The following is a 25,281-nucleotide window of genomic DNA, read 5'->3' on the forward strand; positions in this document are numbered from 1 at the left end:
TTTCAATTTTTTTCTATCGGAACTATCGAAAGACAGATGAGTAAATGAAAATCAAGCAAACGAGTGCCTACCTTTGTCTAAAGTCTTCCAAGATAACGTCGTTGATCACAGCGTTCGGATTAATCTCCGATACGCATATATATTACTCTCGATTACCTGAAATCATATTTCTCGATCGATAACTTTCTCGATCGTAACGGCCGAAGTCGTGTCTCCGAGCGGCATACGAAAAGTCGACGAAACGATAAACCATTGACTTGATTATGAAAAGAGAACAAAAAGGTAAAGAGAAAAGGAAAGAGAGGTACGCATATATGTGTACATATATTGGAACGAATGCGATTACGTGCGAGTGCGAAACATATGTAAGTATATACATAAAGAAGACGATCTAAAATTAGGGAGAATTACGTGCAATAACAATAAATACGTTTCGACGCGATAACTTTTTAACTACCGTAGGAGATACGTATTTGCTCAAATCGTTATTTCTTTTATATATTTTAACGAAGTTTTTTTATATATATATGGATGATTATTATGATAAATATACTAAATTATATATTTTTGCTAACGCTCTATGTGCAAAAACAAAATCCACGTACGAACACACACTCACACACAAACACATATTGACACGTACGAACAAATAATGGCAGTTTCACGTGCGATGGACTTGTATAACTCTTAGGGAATTGTACATTAGCATCCCATTTTTATTTTGCTCCCCTTTAATCTTCAAGATTCACAACGTAAACGTTTATTTATTTAGTTACATAGTACTCGTTGCCTTATTGTATTCACATAACAATTAAGAAATAAATGATGTTAGAAGGCGACGTCAAATTGCGCTTACACGTACCATTCGTGAGAGAAAGCGAGCGTGAATGATGAATCAGTTCGTATAAGAGCAGTATTTTTTAGATTTACCCACACATTTATTGTGCAGATTATATATAAACGTATGTATACACACACGTACACACACACACACACACACACACACACACATATATATACACGCCTAAAACGGTGTTTCTATACAAGCGTCCGCGCTCCCGAGTTTGCATTTAGCAAAAAAAAAAAAAATATTAAAAATGAAAAAAACAGTATTTTTAAAATTCGATAAATCTATATTTTAAGTAGCAGAAATAATCAGAAATGGCACTCGCGGTGAGAGAAGGAAATTTTATCGTATTTCTTGCAGCTGATTACATAAGTCTGTTTGCTACTCGTAATACAAAATTACCAATTGTAATTAGACGTTGTAATCACATACGATATTACACTTGCTCTTGCCGTTTGCAGAAATGTAATTATAGATTGAAGTTTGTATATGTGCCTATTGATAATTAATGACATCTTTCTTTCATACATATATGTACATATGATATGTAACTAAAGAACCTTTTCTTTCTGTTTTGTCGTGCTTGACAAATGTAACACTCATTGATTTAAGACAATATTTCATGTCAGATATATTTGTCATATATAACGAACTCGGGCGCGCTAATCGAGTTTAGCGGCTTTTACTTAAACAAGAGATCACTGTACATAACGCTTAAGCATTTATTTATGTCGTGCTTTTACAAAATGCCCCGTAGTATTTTATTTAGTGTATTAGTCGCGAAGTTCACACGCTATTAATGCGTACTACGAGCGTTACGCATTAATTATTTCGTACAGTATACTCGTCTGTCGAGAGGAAAAGATAAACGGATGAGCAGAAAGAATTATGGCGCTAAACGATGACAGATTCTTTTTCAGCGAAGGATAATTTAATTGAATTAAAAACTAGAGTGAGATGATAAAATCGGCGATAAAATAATTTTTTTGTGATATTTCAAGAGTTTTTTATCCATCCTTTGGCATACTTCCTTAAAATCGATCGATTTTATGTTATGTATCCAGCCCATCTCACCTGATCTCCCTTCGACTCCTTTTATTTTTCCATCGCGAGTCTGTCGTGTATTATTTTACGATTAACTGTCATATGTATAGTAGAAATTAATGGTGAAAAGAGGAAAAACACAGTACATTGTTTCTGTTAAAATAAACTTTGTTGAAAAATAGCACATGTGTATTTCACTGTTATTTCATTTTTTACTAATCACATTGTATATTGTTATTTGTAGGAAATATGAATATTATACGCAATTTTTTTCGAATAACAAATGTGGGTCAGTTGACGCATACATATTGGATTTGATAAAGCGGTAAACAGAAAATGACAGTGATGTATTCTCTAAAATCAGGCGATATATAAAGTAGAGTGAATAAAAGTTAAATCAATCAGATCATTAATCACGACGTTCCACTGATATGCCATGCTAAATATATTTTACTGATAACAAACAAACAATATTACAATTCTTACATAGTTGCCACGATTAATCGAAAATATTAATTTTTTAAACTTATTTTATATATAATATTTCATATATAATTTTATATATATATAATATTTTATATATAAATTGTACTGTATCATATCTATACATATACATAATAAGTAGTCACAATATCACTAAAAAGTATTTTTATTTAACAGTAATTTATTTTTAGTATTTTAATTTTTATCCTCTCTCTTGCTCATACATGAAAAGATCTTCATTTTAGTTTGGACTGCAAAAAGGAATTGATATTAAAAACTGTATTATAAAAAGCAATTAAAATGCATGATTTAGGCTTTATTTCTTACAGACGTGATAGTAATTATTATTTTGCAAGAAATCTTTATTGCACATATTATTAGTATCAAGGATAATATTATTCAGAACAAATTATAAAATTAAATTAGTGCGATAAGATAAATACAATCAATGTTTTGATCAAAATGCATATTGTAAATATGATATTATATTAAATTATTATACTCATATAAGCATATAAATATTTGCCAATGCAGTAAAATATTACGTTTGAAAGAATTAAACGATAAACAAAAGGCATATTTACCAATTTATGAATAGCGAGTACACCGTCTTCCTCACTCTTCAAAATTTCTATGTAAGCTTTGCCATCTTCATCCACTGTCACGACCTTACCGGTACACTTGTTGTTCATCAAGTTTCCAGAAATTACGTCGCAGTAAGTACCAGGTTGCAGACAGGTAATGAGAGTCTGCTTCAAGTCGTAGCTGTCCCCATTGATCGCGATAAATCCGGCATTTCCGCGACAGAAAGCGATTTGGTTCTGGCCATTGTCCCACCAATTGTTGATGCTGGTTTTGTTCGCGGCATTTCGGAAGCCCACCATATTGTAAATCTGACGCCATCGATGCTCGCAGACCCAGCCGTTGCCGCAAGTATTATCAGAGTGGATAATTGGAGACAGAGTGTTTTCATTGGAGTCGTGGGGCGGCCCTTCATTGAAAGCGTCAAAGTTGAAGGAGCTCATAATACGTGGGTTCCCATATGGATGAGCCAGCATGAAAGCGACGGCCATCTGCAATACATGATCGCGTATTATTGTATCCGCATAATATGATTGAGCTTTCTTTTGTTTTTAATTTATTCAATTTTTTATTTCTCTGAAAATCACTTGCCTTGTACAACTTTGATGACTTGTAGGTGAGTATATTGGGATTGCTCCGTTGAGTGTCATGATTGTCAATAAACACCAAGGCATCCTGCGATGGTAAAAGCCCCCAAGGTTCTCCCCAGCTGACGAACCATTTCAATAGATTGTTTCCTCTGAAGGCGTTGCTGATTTCCATGCCATTTCGGAATTCCGTCACCGCGCCAAAACTATTGTATTCATATTTGCTGATCGCTTCACCACCGTAATCAATCACCTCTTGAAATATGTAGGGTCGCGCATTTACGTCAAAATGATGTGCAGGATTGAGATTCTTTAGCCGAGAGTAAATCGTTTTTAGATCATTCGGCCACATATGTTTAGCTGCGTCTACTCTGAAATCCAAAAAAAATTAATAAAATTCTTATATTTTTTGGAGAGATTTAAAATTATCTTAAAAAATCTAATTTTCGAAAAAAATTTCACAGAATATCGCGAAGAAATTTGATCGAAAAATATCTCAATAGAATCACACATAGATCGCAAAAAAATTCTGCATACCGAAAACCGGCGACTCCAGCGTCGATGGCCTTGTTCATGAAATTAACGATTTTCTCTCTGACATGCTCTTTCGATTGATCAAGATCGTGCAGACCGGACAATTCACAGTTTCGCACGTTCGCCGAATCTTGGTAATTGGTAATGGCGCATGGTGAATGAAAATCAGAACGAGTGTACGGTACTGCCGGATAGCTGAAGTCGAATGTATCCGCTGTCGAACCATCGGTACCCCTTGCATTATCGTGATTACCGGTCATGTGGTTAAACACCACGTCAACGTAAATTCTTACATCGACATTGTTACATCTGCGAACCATATCTTCGAATTGCTTCGCAGTACCCGATCTCGTATGCCAGATGTAAGATATAGGCTGATAGCGCTCCCACCATGGTCTCTTTTCTACTATCACGTTTTCTTGTAACGGCGAAACCTGTATCAATTTATAGGAATTTTATTCATTCGATTGTGTTATCGATGTATTGTTTTCTTCTTTCTCTACTTATGCAAAAAATTTATTTTCTAGATTAATGTATTTTTAAAAAAGTAAATCTATAAAATTAAACATTTTTTTCAATTTGTAATAATTTATTCCTATATTTAATATAATATACTTTTTTTAAATTCCAGATTTAAAAAAAAGACTGCAATATATATATTTTCTAATTTCCAGATTTTCTAAAAAGAAAAAAAAAACTTTATGGATATACTATTTCTAATCTGACTAGTCTCTTTTATCTATTTCTAATCTGACTTTTTTTATCTCACGCTCACCTGCACACCACCGAACCCTAAAGGTCCTAGAAACTTTTCACATTCCGTCGCAATATCTGGCCATTTCCATTCGAAGAGATGTACCATTCCATCGTGGCCGTGCACATAATGCGGTTCTTTTTGAGCGACTACCGCCGATAGTATTGTTAACGCGTACACCAGCACATACATTATGCACAATGATGTCGCCAACTATCGGTTACCAAGATATATAGCCGTGCCGATCAGCTTGGTCGAAGTTCAATATTGCTTTGCTATGTGATCACACGTGACATTTTCACCAGGAAGTGCTTATTTTGTATTGCGCCATTGACAGCGTTGACAAAACATGTTTATCTCACGGATCGATAAACGTCACAAGCTACTTAATTACTAACAATGGCCTGCTTATGTAAACTCTTTAATTAATTACACTCGATAATTGATAAAGTACGAACAGTCAAGGTTGCAACTGTAATAATATATGCATAAACGTGCGCTATCTTGTAATGATGTCGAGATAATTCGACAGAAAAGTGCGAATTTAGAAGACTTTTATCGGCAACTACGAAAAATCGATATTTTCTGAGTAAATATACAGTTAAGCAAATGCAGATATGTAAAATAATATAAAGTTATATAAAACTTAATTTTATATAAATATTATACAAATTACTAAATTTCCTATTAAATTAATAATAATAATTAAAATAACAAAAAATTAAATTATCAAAAGGCAGTAGAGAGCAAGAAAGTAAATCAAATTAGAATAGAATATAATTAAGTGGTATAAAAATATGTAATTTAATAAACTAAGATATAAAAATGATAAAACATAAATAAAAGATTGTTAAATACGGTAAACGAAATAAAGTTAAAATTAAATGAGCGAACGTTTCGGGCTCTTGTTTTAAGCCTTCTTCAGCGCAAAGTATAAAATATTTGCACCTTTCTGTCGAATTATCTCGACATAATTATAAGATAGCGCACGTTTATACATATATCATTACGTGTTGAATTAAATATAAAGGTGAAAATATGCAAATATAAAATTACAGCATTTTTTAAAAATAATCATAACCAGATTTCGACGGAACGCAATTTCAAATCGGCAGTAACCGATCGACACAGGAACTACTCCGTTGTTCATAGGAAAACATTTTTACGGAGCAATTTGACTTTGTAAGTACATTACTAATCAACTGTACAGTTTAGTGACTTAGATCATGTTAAAATAAAATTACATATATATAAAAAATCGCCCGTACCATTCTTCCAGGATGCAACTGGTACTGTAATCAAGTCACTAATCTTTTAAATACACGAAATAATTCTTCTTGGCTTACCACCAACCGTGGAGTTTTATGGGACTGACAATCGTGAATTAATATTGTATGTATGCGAAGTTTGAAATTGCGTTCCGTCGAAATCTGGTTATGATTATTTTTAAAAAATCCTGTAATTTTATATTTGTGTATTTTCACCTTTATATTTAATTCAACACGTAATAATATATGCATAAACGTGGGCTATCTTGTAATTATGTCGAGATAATTCGACAGAAAAGTGCGAATTTAGAGGAATTTTATCGGCAACTACGAGAAATCGGTATTTTCTGAGTAAATATACAGTTAAGCAAATGCAGATGTAAAATAATATAAAGTTATATAAAACTTAATTTTAGATATTTTACTCGATTTATAGGCGTAATAACCAATTATTATGTGATGATTTCGGATAGGAGTATGTAAGAATATTCCTAATGATGTTCTTCGATTGATCTCTGATTTGCATTCTTATATCCACCGGAAGTTTCCGTATACTGTTTTCTATATTTTTTATAAATTCCACAGTTAAGGAAGATTTATTAATAACCGGGAGACTGAAGTTATCTCCTAATTGTAAAAAACACAGTATGTCAAATATTTATTTTTGATAAATTAATGAACCATTTATCTCTCAGTTCTTCTAAATTCGAGTGTGCATCCGAGTATGACGTTGGATCTATGTGGACTTTAATGATCATTCAAAGGGGTATTATTATAGGATACGTTTTTGGAAAGAAATTTAAAGCGCTGTTGTGGTAAAAGGTTATTGTTTATAGAAGATGGATATTGGAAACAATAATAATGAACCGGTTTAATGACATTTCTGTTGCGTTGTTTTGACAACAAAAAGTTGAATTTTTTATCTAGTCTGCTTTTCTCTTTTCGATAAAAATAAAATAGAGAACGGCTTTGTCTATTAAAAAAGTTATTACAAACAGACATAGGTAAAGATCTGTATATTTTTATAGATAAATGGAAAATATTATCATAGCTTTTCCTAATTAAAAAATAAATGTCTCTAAGTTCAATCCGTATCAATTTTTTAAAAAAATATCAATTTTGAACGATTATAATGATATATAGATTTATAGTTATTCAAAGAAAATTTAAAATTTGACAGTAAACGGTCTATGTGTGAGGGAAATACATTATGTGTAATACAGTTCCGCAAGAAACTTATTCTAATTCTGTTAGAGATAATAGATTTTCGAAGTCTAATCCATGATTTAAGTAAGTTAGCTGCCCTGTTATTATATTTATAATTGATGTAAGAGAAAAATGAATCAAAACTGTGACGCATATCTTCAGCCGGCGTATTCAATAATTAAACTGTAATAAAACATCATTTGTTAGAAAAGTAATAAATTGTACTACAAATTTAAAATAAAGAGACAAAAAATGAATGCAAACATTATGTAGTTCTATGTAATATTTAGTACGATAGTACTAAAAATAGTAACAATAATAATTGCAATTTTATGTTATATATTACAGAATAATATTTTGCTTCTTGGGATTCACATATCACTTTAATTAGTATGATACACTTTGACCCGATATTGTAAAAATTACCGTCGTAAATTTGTCTTGCTTCTGATAAAATATGCACATTTGCGCTATTTTTCATGTATTACTATAGTATTATAAAGATTTGAAATGAAAATAACGGTTGTATTGCAATTCTAAAATTTCCCAATTCGTAGTAATTTTATCTTTACAAGGTACGTCTATTATGCGTCTTTTTTTAAACTACATTCTGTTAAAAAATGTATTCAGTTGCACATTTCTCATTAACAAAACAAGCCAATCATGTACTGAATTACAATAGAAAGTGCTATGTCACCCGATTGCAATAGGCATTGAGGTAAAGACGAAGGAATATGTAACACTTAAGTAAGATTACTTCAAGTAATTTTAAATCATATATTTGGCAATGCAATGCCGGAAAGTTTCTCCATAGACATAACAAGATGATCTTACTTTGCAGAATAATAAGTTTTAGCTTAAATAGCTTGTAATTTTGCTGTACTAAAGCAAAAACATTGTGAAAACAGAAAACATGTTTCTCAAAAAAGAATATCGTCACATATTAAACTATTTAAAATAGTAAAATAGTATAGGATAGAATGGATGGGAACTAGTACAGTTTCTGCAAATTGTCACCTATATAAGTTCTTCTGTGACTCCGCTATTTTATTGAGAGTGCTCACAACTCGAGCCCAACATTTACTACCAGGCTTTATGGATTATTGATACCCTCATTATTGCTTGATGGGTACAGAGAGCAGACACACAACTCACTACGCCATGGTCGCCTTATAAAATAATAAAGTAAACGTTCATTTAAAATCTTATTATTAGTTGATTTGTTCAGGTTTTAAAAAATTCTAGTAAGTCTCTAAATATTTCTCTGACTATTCGAAGCTATAATCCCAGTGTATTATTTGATATTTCGCGCGATATCTTTTCGCACAAACATATATTTTGATTTAGAATAAAATTAATAATATAAAAAAATGGGTTTCACTTTATCTTTAGAGAGACGGTTTATCTTTAATATTACATTTTTTTGCAAATATTATGTGTCTGTACTAGAAACTTTTAATAGACAGGAATTGCGAAGTACATTTGTGCGTGCAATATGATATCAATATCAAATTCTAAAAAATGAAGAATGCAACATATACTTGCATGTATATACTTTTATTCAATAACACATTTGCATTTGTGCAGACAATTGTGCAACTACTTTACATCCATGATTTTGTGTTAGTTACGTGCAGGATCATAAAACGTCGTTTTTTTTTTAAGTTTATTGACTGTGACGAGCTTCTTTCACCTATAGTTTCGCCTATAATCATACAAAATTAGATTAGATAATACTGCTGTATATTTGTTATCTTTCGTTTATCGTTACTTATCGTTACTTATTGTACTGACCATAATATGAAGAACAAGCACACCTTCCGGTTCATTTGACAAAATTTCAATTCGAGCTTTACCAGAACCGTCAACCGTCACTGATTTTCCGGTACACTGGCCGTTGCCGACGTCTCCCGTTATGACATCGCAGTAAGTACCAGCAGGCAATCCAGTTTGCAACTCTTCGCTAAGATCACCTTCGACGTTCAAGGCGATGAAACCTATAGAACCGCGAGAGAAGGCGATCTGATTATTTCCATCGGTCCACCAGTTCTTCACCGGCTTATTTCCGACTAGATTGCGGAATTGGACCATGTGGTAAATCTGCGGCCATCTGTGTTCGCAGACCCAACCGTTGACACACCGATCATTGGAGATTTTAGGCGAAATGATGTTCTCATTCGAATCTGCTGGTGGTCCTTGACTGGGATCAGTAAAGTTGAAAGAACTCATGACTCGAGGATGACCATAAGGATAGGCAAGCATAAAAGCTATCGCCATCTGTGAGTAATTAATAAATAATAAATAAGAAATTCGTGTTATTATTTTAAAATAGAAGATCTTGTTCGTATTTATAGATATTGTTATTTCGAAGCATCAAACTCTATACCTTGTACGGTTTTGGGTCTTTATACGTTAGAATCGAAGCTCCGCCGGCACCGTGGCCTCTCTGATTATCATGATTGTCAACCATGACTAACGCGTCCTCAGAAGATAGCATTCTCCAAGCTTTCGGATTGTCGAACGTTTTTAGCCTCGCCAATTTGTCCTGACCACGGAACATACTACCCAAAGTTATTCCGTATTGAAACTCGATAACATTTGCAAAGTTGTTGTATTCGAATTTGCTAACAGCTTCGCCACCGAGATCAATAACTTCTTGATAGATATAAGGTGGCATATTCGATGCAAATCCAGCTTTTGTGGATAGATTTTTTGTCTTGTCGTATATAAAATCAAGATCTTGTGGCCACATGTGTTTAGCTGCGTCAATGCTACAAAATATTAAAATAGAAAGAAACACAACATATTTTTTTAACATGTGTATAATAATAACAGTTATAAACCATTGTGCTATTGGAATGTGTTTAACAACAGAATAGAAAAGCGCGTGATTCCGTAAAGAAGATCTATTTATGATAGAAAAAACATTCAATAATATTATTTTTCAAACAAAAATTTTGCAGCATTTTGCTTTTTGTAAATCATTATAATTATTATTATCCGAGAACAGTATGTGAATCGTAATTAATTCGTGAGTGTTCTCAATAGTATCGCACAGGCTCATGTAAAGTTGCATCGAGTAACGCGAGATGTTCCATGCATTTTGCCGTTCTTATTGTCAGATATCTTATTACAGATGACCGCTAATTTCGAATACTTTTTATTTCGCAGACGAGATCGGTAGCTAACACGGCTTTGGTCAGAGATTCAACATCCAAGACTGTTATTTCCACGCCAAATTACGAATCGACTCGTTAAATTAATTAACGCTATTTAATTAAAATTTTTATTATTTGGATATCGCGAGCTTCGTTGAATTTAATCGCATTCGCGATCACCTCTGTATTTGCCAAAGGCGCTATTCTTGCTGCCGTATCGATGCAACACGGTGGCTAACGCACCGAAGGTCAAAGTTCATTGCAACCCATGGAAAATGATGCGACGAAGTAACATTATTTATTTGCGTTGTAATTTACTTGCGGATAACACGCGATAGTTAGAGTAGTGAGAATTAATTTATTTACGAGCTGCCGTGACTACATATTAATTGATCAAGTTATTTAAAACATTCGACCTATTGCTGCGTACTTATATTTGCTAAAAATTATTTATTGTAATATAATATATATATATATATATATATATATATATATATACATGTAATATAGAATATATATATATATATATTTATTTATTAATTATAATATCGTATATGTGTATATAAAAGAAATAAAATTATTATCGCAATTACATATACGGACATACACGTGATTTGATTCAAGTAAGAAGATATAGATGAAAGAAAGATAAAATTAATATTTCAATTCGCATTAGTTAATGAAAATACGACTTCTTTGCTTTTTTTATACTTTCTTGCACTATAGTTTCAAATAATATTACATTGCAAACTAAGGACATAATATTAATTTGTAATAATTTTATCGTTACGTCCGACAAGTTCATAATAAAGAAAGAAGAATTTACTGCAAAATGACACCTTTTAAAAGTCAATATTTATCAATATTTTTCTATTTTGTTGTTGCTAAAGTAAGAAAATTTTGTTGAATAAATTTGTGTTTGTAGCAACGCACAAATTAAAAAATAAAATAGTCTATCTTTGCATTTTGAAATTATTACTGTTTTGAAATAAGAATTAATCTATGTATATTATATTAGAAGTAATGAATATTATAAATAGCATACACGTTTTTTAGAGAAACTATTTTCAAAGTATTATAAGCATTTTTTGCTACCTACATAATTAATACAAAATTTGACAGAATAAAATAAGCTTTGCCAAAACAAACTTGTTTCTTTTGTACACGTATCGCGATTTTAATCGCACTTTTGTACCCGTCAAGATTTCTTAATACGCGCGATCAACGCCACATTCCTTTTCGAAATATAGTATATATATATACGCGAGACAGTTCGCGGATGCGGGATGTGCGTATAACGCAGTCTTCGTAAAGACGGCATCGCGCTCCGTTATCATTCCCGACGCGTATATCGCTCTTCCGCTTGTAAAGCCACCGTTCGGTACGAGAGATGGTACGATTTCGCTGCAGGTTACAATTACGAGCGAGATGCGTAATTAAAAGCTGATGTCTCTCATTTATTAATGCTACCAGACGAGTCGGGCCTCTGCCGCCCGGTGCACCGCTCTCGTCCGGTTTAATGTTAAACATCATCAGTCTTCGGCGCATCCTTGATGCAAGAAGAGAAAGAAAAACAGAAAGAGAAAGAGGAATGATGCTGCAGAGTGCACGAGTCTCACGAGTTTACACTTTACGTTTGGAGATAAGAGAAACGGAAAATTTTATGTCTTATTTGCATATATATATATATATATTTTTGCGCAGGAATATGAATCCATTATACATGGATATTGCGTGTAGATAGGAATTATCGACAAGCGCTATCGTTGATCAAATGGCTTAGTTAATATTATGTCTTTTCTGCCTAATTAATCTTGGGCTGATTGTGAAAAATTATAAATGATACGTTATCACAAAATTCGTTATCATTGAAAAGTATTATTAAAAAACAATCGATATTTCCTAAAACTTTTTTAATATTTTTTATAAATCGAATAATTTTTACATATGTATAAAAGAAATCAAACTTTCCGTCAATGATTCTAGATAAAAAAAAAAAATATATATTATACGGTAGATATTATGCTGTAAATCTATGTAATTAAATATATAGTTACCGGAAGCCAGCTACTCCAAGATCGACGACCTTATCGAAAAATTTAATTATTTTACGTCGAACATATTCCTTGCTTTGATTGAGATCGTGAAGGCCAGATAGTTCACAGATTCTAACTTCGGTAGCATTGTTGTAATTCTGGATTTGGCACGGAGGTGTGTGAAAGTCCTTTGAGTTATATGGGACTTCTGGATAATCGAACTTGCTCGTATCTGCTGATGAGCTACCGGTACCGTATGCGGGTTGTGCGTCCTTTGTCATGTGATTAACGACTGCATCGACGTATATCAACACACCGGCCTTTTTACATCTCTTTACCATGTCCTTAAATTCGGATTCATTTCCGGATCGAGTTATAATTTTATAGGATATTGGCTGATATCTCTCAAACCAAGGTCTGTCTTTTATTACGAGATTCTCGTTTACAGGAGAAACCTATATTTACAGAAAAAATCTTGTTTTATAAAAGAAAAATGATACAAAGTTATCTTTTATCATATTTTTTAGAGTATATGATATATACAGTTTTTAATTATAGCATTAACTCTAGTTTTTATCTGCTTTAAAAAAATACATACTATAATATATATATTATGTTAATGTACGAGAACGATATTAACAAAAATAAGTTTATAAATACAGGGTAAACGTTATATAGTTTGTATTACTCTTTGTTTTTCTGTTTACATTTACATTATTTGAGACAAAAACAAAAACATCTTGATACTGCTACGAAAAGATATATAAAAAATGTTTATTATTCTTATGTAAAGTATGTTCAAGAATCTTTTTAAGTAAAAGATAAAAATGTTGGAATATTACAAAACCTTACTTTTTTCGAATACATTTATCTTGATATTTTACACAGATTATTTTAAAATATCTTTTAAATTGTGTAAAATTAATTAATATTATTATTAAAAAGTAAAAAAATTTTATACACTAAAAATAATTCATACATATTTATTATACATACTTGTACACCACCGTAGCCCTTGGGACCAAGGAAATCCTCGCATTCTTTGGCGATGTCTTTGAACTTCCATTCGAACAAGTGAACCATAGTTGTTCTGCCATCCTGATAATGCGGATCCTTGTGGGCGAGTGCGAGCGCCAAGAAAGACGTAAAAATTAAAACGAAGACTGACATGGTGATGCCAAACTTGAGAATTAATTGCAACAATCTGAGTTTCTACGCTCTGACTGACAATTTATAGACAGTTATGTTGCTGATAAAACTTTTCCGCTTTTTTGCGCGATTATTAATGATGATAGATGGTAATGATGCGATACTATAATATAATGTATGTCACTAAGTTAAAATTAATATATAGAGCAAATCGATAATTGCCGTTGCATTTGTCATCTTTTTCTAAGGAAGTGACATTAATGACTGATGGTTAAGGTGATTACTTTGCAGGTAACAATTGTTGTTATAGTTCATTGATAAACTAACGATAACATACAACCGTACCATATCGTGCAAACTGTTGGGAAAAAACGCGGAAAAAACATACTTGAAGTTTTACATTACATAAGATCTTTGTCATAAATAGTAGACAAATTTAAGTAGAATTTAGGCAATTATTTGCCTTTAAATTTTGTTACTATAATATCGTAGAAAATCATTAATTCAATTGTATCCTTTTTTTGATAACGTCTAGTTGGCATGATCAGCGGTCTTTTTAAAAGACCATTAACACTGACGCGACAGCTTCAATAGCAGATGGCACGATTGATAAATCGGGACAGACTAAATCTCGTGATATTTCATATCATAAGCATAATCGGGATGCTGGAAAGGTAATTATTTGCAATGCGCCTGCCACCTGACGCTTCTAACGAGTCGAGTCGATCAGGAAACAACAAGGTCGGCAGAGGCACGAGTGCGAAATGTCACAATAATATTCATCGATCTTTTTGACGTAACACCTTTTGCTTTTTATTTGGAATTATTTGTCTGCGATTTATCATCTCGTTGACCGCTCAGCATTTGCCACGCGAGCCGCGTGGAAATATGGTGGAGCATAAAAGCGTAATCCATGTGTTGAGCGAATTACGTGCGTGTGAGATTTACGCAAAAAATAACGTGAATATCATTGTAGTCGAAATAGCAAGCATTGATAATGGAACTTTTAAGCTTTTTGTAACTCTAAGAATTTTATTATTTTTTTCTATCATATAGATATCCAATTATGAATATCAACAGATGCTTAAAAATTATGAAGTAAAATAAAGGACTTTTCTGACATCACGGATTTTTTTTATTTATAGTTAACCTGATTTGGCTACGGTATATCACAGTAGTATACAGATCGAACTTTAGATAGAATTATATCGATTGCCAGCGAGAACTAATGGTTCGAACTTTATATAATTCCATGAAACTCTGTTTCTCTTTTTTTCCTGTTATAGCTTTAATTTTTAAGACGAAAAAATGTATATATAGTATATCTCTTACATATAGAATATATCTCTTGTGTAAAAAAAGAGGGAAAGATACATGTACAAAATTAGACTAAATATATATATTTCTTAATTAATATACGATTTGAACTAAAATTACAACATACAATATTACATGTTATCAAATTTGTATTAAACGAAGATTTTCTTTTATGTGTGTGCGTTATTATTATAAAAAAAGATAGATATATGGAAGACCCACGATGATAACATTGAATTTGTTGAATACACGATACAAACCAATATGATCGTTAAAATAGCAAAGAAGAATTAGATAAAAAAAAAATCATTAAATTAACACGTTTACTATCACTATAATTATTTAGTTTATTTTATATTAAAATTTCACTTTAGTTTTCTTAAAAAGTGATTTTAGCAGGATAAAGTCATCAAGACAAGATGTATAAAATTTTGAGCGCTTAGAAGTGTTGGTAGTACAAGCGCAAACTATTTGGACGCGCCTGCGCGTCGATGACAGTGAACATGTTAATTAACTTTAATCAAAGTCACCTTAAACAAGTGAAAATAATATTTGCACGAAACTTTGTGTTGCATTCAGCTCAATTGCATTACTGATTAACATTTTAACGAGGAGTTCGCGCTATTAGGTCAACGATATTATATATATATATATTATATATATTTTTTACATATATATCTTACGTATAAAACAATAGAAATATCGCTGCGCACAAACAGACAGCGGTACATAGATAAATGTATCCACACTCATAAACATGTCATTGACACCTATGCAATCAAGCTGTGAATACGACAGTAATAAAACATTACCAATAGTGACAAACGCAGCTGCATTTAATGTTTTACACTGTTGTTGACATCTCTTTCTCTCTCTCTCTCTCTCTCTCTCTTGCATTTTGAGCTATATTTTATATTAAAGTTTGCTAAAAAAAAATGTTAAAGTGCTTCATGTAATTCTCTATCAGACTGATTTTCAAACCTTGTTATCAAGAACACGCATGCGTGAGAAATCTTTAATGCATTTTCGTTATTTACAACGGACTGAAATATAACTGATTGCATATAGTCGCATGCAATTACATCTAGTTAAACACTACGGCAATAACGTTCGTTTTAGCGAAATTTATCTGGCGAGTATTCAGACTTCTGTTGTTTATCCGGACCATAGCTTTGCTACGATCTCTGGTTTCTGATTATTGATGGTGCAATTGAAAAAAAGAATGAATTTCTTACGTTGAGTACTAATGTCTAGGAAAGCGCCTACAGCAACATCAATCAAGCTCTCCAGGAATCATTCGTTAGTGTCAAATCGCCGTCCACATTATCCAGAAATGATAAGGAATTTATTTCGCATCGTGGCTATAATATCAGATCTATTTTTACAAGCGTATATAGTATTTCTCTGAGATCGTTATTGTAACCATATTAGATATAATCCTATAATGAGAAGTTCGACAATAATGTGGTTTCGTTGATTAATAATAAAAATATTAAATAGAATAAGAAAAAAATCAGTAAAAATAATGAAAAGTGTATGAAAATGTATGACAGTTTATAGGTAGTTTAGAGGTAAAAAATAATAAAAATAATTGCATGAGATAAATTATATCTAAATTGATATAAAAATATGTAAATAATAAATTAATATATAACAAAACGGCGTCTCTAGACGCATACATTTCTCATTCGATTAATTATTTGCTCGCAATGACGCATCCATTTAATTGAACGATACTATATCGAGTGCCTGCCAACGATAGAGAAAGCGTAATGAACGAAGCGACGGATGCATTTTCGTGTACATTGCACATATTTATGTTTTTGCACATTTTACGTTTAACAGAGATATATATATTTTTTTCCCTGCAACAATAACACGAGCGCGATTGTCATGTTCCACAACTGCGGACAATCGAGAGACAGAGCTTAATGGAATCTCTCGATTTATTATATATCTAGAAATGGCGACGCTCATCTTCACGGCTGAAAAAAACGCGACACCGGATAACACTGTTAAAACTCCGGAGAAGCAGCTGAATATACGCACGATGTGATGAAGATATAGTGCGCGTCGTTCTGCGTCGACGTTAGACATAATTAAAGCATAATTAACGTCGCGCGCGCAATGCTTCCTTAAGACATAAAAGATAACTCTACGCGGAGCGCTGACGCGCCTCGATATCTTTGAATGGATGGAGAAATCGTAGAGCCGTAATAGACGCAAGGTCGTTCAAATATCCAGACGAAAGCGACGAAACGGATCATCGGAATTTAGAATATGTGCGTTTTGTACAACCAGACCAGGTTCGCGCGGCCCTCGTGCCTCAGCACTATCCTGATGTAAAGTCCACCCACCGCCTCGAGCGATCGACCTCCCGGCTGCTCCTGCTGCTGCGGTTGCTGCTGTTGCGATTCTCCGAACTGCTGTAGTTGCGATTCCTCCTTTCGTTGCATTTTCTGATCTTCTTGTTGCGCTGGTGTCTCTATTTTCTGCTCCGCGAGCAGTTCTTGACGTATCTCCTCTATGGGTTGGGCTTCCTCTCCCTGCTCACGCAGTCGCGCTTGCTCGCTACTTTCCAGCGGTTGCGATAGTTTATCTTTCTGTTTTCGCGACTGCTTATCATCCTGCTTTTGACGTTGCTGTTCATCTTTTAATAAACGTATCTGTTGTTCCTCTTTCTTCTGCGGTTCCGTTTCTTTATTCTTCTTCGGCGTAATCTGTTGCTCCGCTTGTTCGAGTTTGTTTCGTAATTTCTGCTCCTTTACTTCCAGCTTCCGTTGCAATTGTTGCTCTTGTTGCTCTAATTTTTGCTGCTTCTCTTCTCGTTCCAGTTTACGTTGCAGCTGCTGCTCCTCCTGTTCCATCTTTTGTCGCAATTCCTGTTCTTCCTGTTTGCGCTGCTGTTGCTCTTGTTGGATCTTTCGTTGTTCCCTATCCTTCTCTATTTTCTGACGAACTTGCTGTTGTAGATGACCCGGTTCTTTTCGTTGTAATTGCGCATCTTCCTGCTTTTGTTCCTGCTGATGCTGCGATTCTTGCGACCGTGGCTCTTGCTCCACATGAACCTGAACCTGAAGCTGAGACTCCTTTTGCTCTTTTCCCTGTGCAACAATATCGTCCATCGGCACCGTTCCTTCGTCGGGGCCAGAAATATCCTCGTTTCGTCGAGGCTCATCCGAAACGGCCGCGATTAATGCGGCCGTGGCCAGAGGTTAGTTGCTACCAGAATGTTTTTGATCCGATCCGGCGTCAGAGTTGCTCGAGCTCAAGGTCGTGTTGCTGCCGTACGGATCCAGCGACGATTGGACCGACATACTGCGACCCTGTCTTCTCACTCTGTGGGGGGAGAGTTTCCTGGGGTCGACACTGGTTGGGTCTGCCTGCAACAAATTCCCACATAAAGAAACTGATCGCACTATCATTCGCATCGCGAGATGAATGTTTTCGCAACGAGAGTTTTTACAATATTAATTAATTATATGAAAGAATAGTTTCTGTAATTTAAAACGGAATATGTGAAAAAGCAACGCGCACCTGATAAGCCAATGCGTTCATGATGATTTCCGGCGGCACTAATCCCAACTGGTTCACCTCGTGCATCAGTACGGTAGCCGGGATTTTGTGAAACTGGATATACTCGATAAAGTTACCCATTACGTCTTTCAACGGTGTATTTTGGTTGTTGTCGCAATATTTTTTACTCCACATTAGCGCTGCCTGAAAATGAAGCTAATTAGTTTTGACGAAATGTTGGGCAAGAAATTTTGGCTAAATGTCGTTAGATTTACTTGAAATTTCGTAAATTCATCTGCTCGTAGTTCTTCTCTGGCAAGTATTAACCGGACAACGTGTTGCGGCAGTAATGTGAAGGATCCTAAATTCAATACTTCGTTGCCGTGTTCATCAACGAACTCCAGCACCTGAGTTCCATAATAATATATAATAATAATAATGAATACAGTAATAATATATACATGCAAAGATTGTAAAGTTATTATATACATATATATGTATATAAGTATAAGAATAAATTAAAACTAGAATTATTTCTGAATTTTTATAAAATTTTAATTTTTCTATATACATTGGTTGTAAGATTCTGACATTATTAATAAATATGCTTATGAATTAATGCCATATTTATAAAAAATAATTAAATTTATTAAAGTTTAATATATTGAGAATCTTTACGATTGCATGTGAATTTACCCTTTGCACCAAAGATTTCGTGCATTTATATTGAATATAACGCTCTGCTGATGCTAATAAAGCGCAGACCGTATCGACAGTTATACAGTATTGAATGAAACCATGACAGGCTTGTTTAAGCTCTTCCAATCCATAATAATCAGCGGCATTCATAACACCTGCGGACATAAATGCATCCTTTATAAATCGCCGATTAATTTCAAAGATAAAATATTCAATCTTTTTTCGTTATGTATATAAGTTATCTTATAAACTTCTACTTTCTAAGTATTTAGATCGCAAATATCGGATAAGATACACTGATAAGAAATATATAGTCAGTAATGATTAATCTCTTTGTGGTAAATAATAGACATTCTAATTGGCTTGTTAGGCTTATTATATAATGAATTGATTACCAAGCAAAGTCCTAGGCTGTAATGTCACACATCCCGTGTGAATGTACTCGATCAGCTGCCGGAAGACATCGGGCTCGAATTCCTCGATAATCAGCGTGTGATGCTGATTTGATTGTGGCTACGATACAAAAGTAAAATGCAAATATCTAAATGAAGAAATAAGAAAGGTGGAGAAGCTTAAATCCCGTGCTAAGCAACTTGCATTCCGTAAGTGGAATTCCGTAAGGACTGTCGTAATAGTAAATCAAATTTACTAATTTATATAGTGGAAGGTGAAATATTATAATGAGGAGACATTTTAGTAATATTTTCACAAAAATAATTTTAGTGCCACAAACTACTGTGCATTTAACATTAATAAGATAAGTAAAAGTGTATCGTTCAACTAAGCAACTGATCGAACCAGCGAACATATTCAGGTGTATTATTTGTTGATACTTTTTAACTAAATTATATTATTTTATTTTATCTATGTATCTCTTTACAATACTAAAAATTATATATACATATATTATCTATAATATACAGTAATGTCAATAATATCATAGTTCGTTCGCTTGGTTGATTTATAAAAGTGAGTTACTGTCAATATATGATCAAACATAGTGAATACTGTAATCGTGCCAATCTACAACTACAGTGGGGATTTGATGATTACAATAATACAATTCAATCGTTCATGCATAAGTCAGAAGACAGAATTACGCATTTAATCATATGAATTTTAGATATTCAAACACTCTTAATGATTGTTTCTTTTTGAAAGACGCGTAAAAGAGCAATCACAAAATGAAAAGGAGTGTTTGATTAAATAGAAAGTCAAACTGACAAACATTGACTTGACAACATACAAATCTCAAATAGTCTCCTCTAAAGGTAGTTTCTAAAGAAAATCAACGAATACAAAATCATGGAGTTCATGGAGACAGAATCGTAAAAATGCAGTGAGCAGAAAATTGCAGTAAAGAAATAAAGAGGGTGAGATGTAGAGAGACATCGATATGGTGTGGATTAGACGTGAGATGGGGAAATGACACAGGAAAATGGGATAGGATTTCAATCGGTGTGTAAAATTGTACGTAAAAGTGACGTTCAAAGTACCTCTTGGATGGGGGCCAGTTGCTGCGTGAACCCTGACCGCTACACGACATATACAAATGCACGCTTACTATTTCTATCCTCGTTATTCATTTCGAATTGATTAGCCACGATAAATATGCAAAGTGTCCCAAAAAAAGAAGCGGAAAATTGTCGCTTCATTAAAGTGCGCTTAAATTTTGATTAATTGAAAGAGTGAAATTATAGTATACATTATTTATTAATTAATAAATTAACAAAGTTTAGAGAGAGAAATGAAGAGTAATAAATTTTCTTTAAATTAAAATTACTCAAAATAAATACAGTTAATATAAATAATTATTGGGGCGCCTTGTACATTACACGTGTTGGTCTGTCTCATATCTGAGAAATTGTCATCATATTTATTATATGCATGTGTTATTTACAAAACGACTATCATTTCCTGAACTTTACAATTAATATATACACGCATATTGATTTTAAGAAAAAAATGAAAACTATTCAATAAATAAATAAATAAATAAATAAATATATATATATATATATATATATATATATATATATATATATATATGAATATATACATATATGTAAGATTAAAAAAGAGTTAAATACAAAATTTATGAAAAAAAACCTATTTTTTCTTAATATTATGAAATACGATACAGTTATTGCATTGCTGCGCAATCATATTATTAATGAAAAAAATTATCTTTTCTGTTAAGTACCTGTTGTGCTGCGTTCTGTAAATTTAACAACGGCTCGGAGCTACGCTTGAGGAAAAGCCGAATCTTGTTTTCTCGCGCCGGCGGTTCTTTTTTGCGTTGTGGACTCGGAGTTTGATATAACATTTTGTGAAAAACTCTGTAGAAATTATATAAAAAAATTGCTATTACTCTCGTTATCGTTTTTTATATTAGTTCATTAAACTATTTCTTACAAACCTGCTTCTGGCCGCAAGCACAGCCTTGACGGCGCAAACGGGCTCCCTGGTATCACCGACAAGGAATGTCACGTCGCAGAGTTCCGGCATACTCGCCAAGAACTTCATATCTTCAGCCAGGCCGGTTTTATTCTCAAAAGTCGAATAATCCGACTCGTCGGCCACTCCTGATCCTGAAGCCTCTGGCATCGGGCCCATATCTTCCTGGGTTTTTTTTTTTCAGAAAGAAAATGAGTAATAAAAATTATTTGTAATTGAAATTCATTTTTGCCAATTATTTAATTTTAATTATTTAATTCCGTAATTACATATATTATTTATCATATAAAAGTTATTTTTATCACGACGTATAAGTAGCATTTACATTTATTTATCCGTGATAAAAGAACAACGCTTATAAGCGAAAAATTTGTTCAATAATTATTGTGTACACAAGACTAGTGCGCAGGCTTCGATAAAAATATCATGGCCTTTTATAATAATATGTTACATATGAGGGAAATGCGTAAAAAATGATGCTTTCATCCATAAACTATTATTCAAAACAGTAATTTTTTTTATTGCTTCATTTACTTTGCGTCTTTATAAAGTAATTTATAGTTTAAACGCATATATTATTTCCAAGACATTTAATGTATGGATTTGTTTTATATTTTGTATACGCTATCACACACGCTATCAACAAATCACTCGAAAAAAATTCTTATATTAAAAGTTTTGTTAAAGTTGTAAAGTGATAAGCGTTTTTATCAAGAAAAAAAATCTGCAAACTTGTCGATAAAGTCTTTCTTGATAAAAGAGTGTACTATGCCTTATATAAACGTGACTATTATTGGCAACGTAGTTAGTCTACTAAAAGAAAAGTTTCTTATCAGATTTAGAAAAATGACGTCCATATGCTTCGATCCAATTTGTTAATCCTGTCAATTTTAATCCTGCTACTTATTGCCATCACTTGTTAAACAATTGAAACGAATAATGCTAGTCTACAAGAAATATATCAAGAAAACATATTATTCATATTATTCATATTATAATATATTAAATACATTCTTTTTTATAATACTCTCTTTTTTCAATTTTATTTGTGTGTACAATATTATTTTTATTATATTAAATCTATTTCAAAGAATTAACATCAATTGTTTGTTTAAAAAAACGTTGATATAAGCAGTTTGTTACTTTTAGAAATATCAGAATTAGTCCTTTGATTGTGAAAAAGATATTTTAAATAAATTAATATTTAATTAATTTTCTTAATTATTAATTATTTTACTTAATAACAATTATAAATGTTTTAAATAATTAATTTCAATTGTGCAAATAACAGAGAATGATAAAAGGAAAATAACAACAAATGTTCAAGAACAAGTAAATAGGAAAAGTGCTCTGATGTATAAAGCAAGTGTGTTACCTGTTGCTTTGGTCCCGGAGCCTCTTCGCTTGCCGGGCTGCTTTTGCCCCGAAAAAACACTTTTAACTCACTTCTCGAATGTCGTTGATAAAATCAGTCGGTCGTTAGCTGAATCGAATGTGCAAAAGAAAAAAAAATTAATTACTAATGTAAAATTTATAAAACTTGCAGTAAAAATAAATTAATTATTTAATAATAAATTACTATAAAAATAAAACATTTTTTATCATTAATATTTATAACGTTAATTGAATACATCTAACAGCATAATTTCGTAAATTGAGAAGCACAACTGTAAATACTATATTTTTAAAAATTAAAACTTAAAATATAAAGGCAATCGAGTAATGATTTACTTGACAATATTAAAATAATCTGAGATAGAAATTAATTAAAATTGCACCGGAATCTATCAAGATATTTCGAGATCGTGATACAAATACCTAGAGATCTGTCGTATCGAGCTGGGGGTGCAATCGACGTGGGATTGATCGCGGAGCTTCCCAGTGCACGGAATAAAGCTCTTCGAAACGAACGCTATCACTCTATCACGGAAGAGAAACAATTTGATCGTAGAAGAAGATGTACGCGAATGTCAGTTCCGGTTATCGTCTTCGTGCTCGATTCGAGAAGGTCCGGACGCGTCAGAGGTTGGATTCGTGAATGGGTATACGATCAGAGAGAGAACAGGGCGAAGTCTCTTGAGCAAAGAGTCGGACAGATGCAGAACTTCCTTTCGATGGGGTGACATTGTGGCGCCTGCGTCATGTTGGGATACCGACGACGCCCGCTTCTACGCCGGCTCGACCCGGAGGACCTTCCTCCAATCGAACAGGATAGTTTCACGCGAGGCCTTATCCTTGGACCGAGTGATTGATTAAATATCACTTACAATTAGTGTCATTCTGTTTGATACACAAGATTTGATAGAGTTGCATTTTGTTCATGTCATTATTTTTCATTTTTAACAATACGTCTATTTAAAATTTATATCTAAATTGTATAAGTATATATACTTATATGTTTTACGAATTTCCATCTTGAATTGTGAAATTTTTCTTTTTACGAAATGTGGACTATATACATGTATTTTGTATAATAATTTATACAATTATATATTAATTATATACATTTATATTTATAGAGAGATTTATAAGAAATTTTTCAGGTACACAATCTTATAGTTTTAATTTTTTTAAATTTTGTAATTGCATTTTAATAAATTTTTCCCTGGAGAATAAAATTTCACATAATAAACATAATATTAGATACATAAAGAACTTCAATTATTCTGAAAAAAATATATTTTTTACATTACTCGAAGAATTTTCAAATTATCTGTTTTTCAGATATTAATATTTTATCGCGTAAGATCTTGATATCATTTGTGACAATTCACAAGCGAGCAATGAAAACGAATGTGTAATTTAAATTCTACTAATATCCAGGTCAAGCTCAAAATCTGGCATTGTGGAGTCATTCATGTCGGTAAAAAATTTTTTTTATCTCTTTCCAAAGGACTCTGCTATCTTCTCTTAATTAATATGACTCGATATCGCAACAAGTTGCAATATGATTTAAAGACGCGAAGAAAATAATTTGACTGTGATATCTTTGAATACATTAATTCTATTTATAAATATTCTTAGATATTTATAGAAATATTGCAATGTTTAAAATAAAATATATAGATGAATTATTTAGATCCTGACATAATGATATTAATAAAATTATTAATATAAATAACAAAATAATTAAGAGAATCTACTATTTTCTCTCTCTCCCCCCCCCCCTCTCTCTCTTTCTCTATTTAAATTTTAATTGAAAGTATCTAGTTTAAATATTACTTCTTATATTTCTTGTGTGTTTTACGTTAATTATAAAAATTTTAAAAATACTCTAGAATTTTTTTTTCAAAAATTTATAAATCTTTAATGTTCAATTTTTTCTCATAAACACATACAAATAAAAATTTATGAACAAAGATCAAACCATTGTTAAGGGTAATTCAAACACAAGTTTCGAATTGCGCCGAAGCAATCCTCGCAGGATTTTCATCCCCTTTTACTCGAGTGGAGTCTCTAGGACAGCGAGATGCGGCGACGAGGACGCCTGCGCCAGAATAACGAGCGATTTCATTCTCGTTTACGTAGCAACCCCCTCGATAATTGGTGAACGGTTCGATAGATAGGAGCGGTTGGTCGTAATGAGCAAGGATATCATTAGCACAGAAAGCTTTCCCATGTCGGACGTAGATGTGAAATATGTA

The 25,281-nt window shown here is 32.6% G+C and overlaps 3 protein-coding genes across 4 annotated transcripts; all 3 read right to left on the minus strand.

Moving 5' to 3' along the window:
- Nucleotides 1–2,038: 2,038 nt before the first annotated feature.
- On the minus strand, nucleotides 2,039–5,043 carry LOC140676018 (alpha-amylase 1). Its single transcript, XM_072910615.1, has 5 exons — nucleotides 4,853–5,043; nucleotides 4,081–4,511; nucleotides 3,548–3,914; nucleotides 2,959–3,447; nucleotides 2,039–2,625 (listed from the first exon to the last, which is right to left on the minus strand). Exons 1-5 carry the CDS (start codon nucleotides 5,021–5,023, stop codon nucleotides 2,611–2,613), a joined length of 1,473 nt encoding a protein of 490 aa, XP_072766716.1. The 5' UTR covers nucleotides 5,024–5,043; the 3' UTR covers nucleotides 2,039–2,610.
- Nucleotides 5,044–8,843: 3,800 nt separating this feature from the next.
- On the minus strand, nucleotides 8,844–13,711 carry LOC140676173 (alpha-amylase A-like). 2 transcript variants are annotated; one of them, XM_072910957.1, is made up of 5 exons: nucleotides 13,496–13,711; nucleotides 12,521–12,954; nucleotides 9,692–10,076; nucleotides 9,100–9,582; nucleotides 8,844–9,010 (listed from the first exon to the last, which is right to left on the minus strand). In XM_072910957.1, exons 1-5 carry the CDS (start codon nucleotides 13,667–13,669, stop codon nucleotides 8,999–9,001), a joined length of 1,488 nt encoding a protein of 495 aa, XP_072767058.1. In that variant the 5' UTR covers nucleotides 13,670–13,711; the 3' UTR covers nucleotides 8,844–8,998. The 2 variants fall into 2 exon arrangements, with proteins under 2 accessions (XP_072767058.1, XP_072767059.1); XM_072910958.1 differs by lacking the exon at nucleotides 13,496–13,711 and adding an exon at nucleotides 13,098–13,171.
- A 1,397-nt stretch (nucleotides 13,712–15,108) lies between these two features.
- On the minus strand, nucleotides 15,109–23,745 carry LOC140676172 (uncharacterized). The gene is given in 10 exon segments (XM_072910956.1): nucleotides 15,109–18,348; nucleotides 18,503–18,685; nucleotides 18,757–18,888; nucleotides 19,178–19,335; nucleotides 19,576–19,693; nucleotides 20,677–20,715; nucleotides 21,384–21,519; nucleotides 21,600–21,798; nucleotides 23,013–23,120; nucleotides 23,456–23,745. Coding segments are annotated over 8 exon segments (2,073 nt in total). The 5' UTR covers nucleotides 21,797–21,798; nucleotides 23,013–23,120; nucleotides 23,456–23,745; the 3' UTR covers nucleotides 15,109–17,238.
- Between the last annotated feature and the right edge of the window lie 1,536 nt (nucleotides 23,746–25,281).

The sequence above is a fragment of the Anoplolepis gracilipes genome, chromosome 2 (genome assembly GCF_047496725.1).
Source record: "Anoplolepis gracilipes chromosome 2, ASM4749672v1, whole genome shotgun sequence".
Taxonomy (NCBI): domain Eukaryota; kingdom Metazoa; phylum Arthropoda; class Insecta; order Hymenoptera; family Formicidae; genus Anoplolepis; species Anoplolepis gracilipes.

Bases quoted from the DNA above. Each gene is read 5' to 3' on its own strand.
- LOC140676018 (XM_072910615.1), bottom strand. From the start codon at position 5,023: ATGTATGTGCTGGTGTACGCGTTAACAATACTATCGGCGGTAGTCGCT. The intron at 4,512-4,852 runs GTGAGCGTGAGA...AAATTGATACAG, and splicing joins TAGGGTTCGGTGGTGTGCAG to GTTTCGCCGTTACAAGAAAA. The intron at 3,915-4,080 runs GTATGCAGAATT...TTTGGATTTCAG, and splicing joins GCTGGAGTCGCCGGTTTTCG to AGTAGACGCAGCTAAACATA.
- LOC140676173 (XM_072910957.1), bottom strand. From the start codon at position 13,669: ATGTCAGTCTTCGTTTTAATTTTTACGTCTTTCTTGGCGCTCGCACTC. The intron at 10,077-12,520 runs GTAACTATATAT...AATATTTTGTAG, and splicing joins CTTGGAGTAGCTGGCTTCCG to CATTGACGCAGCTAAACACA. The intron at 9,583-9,691 runs GTATAGAGTTTG...AATTACTCACAG, and splicing joins AAGACCCAAAACCGTACAAG to ATGGCGATAGCTTTTATGCT.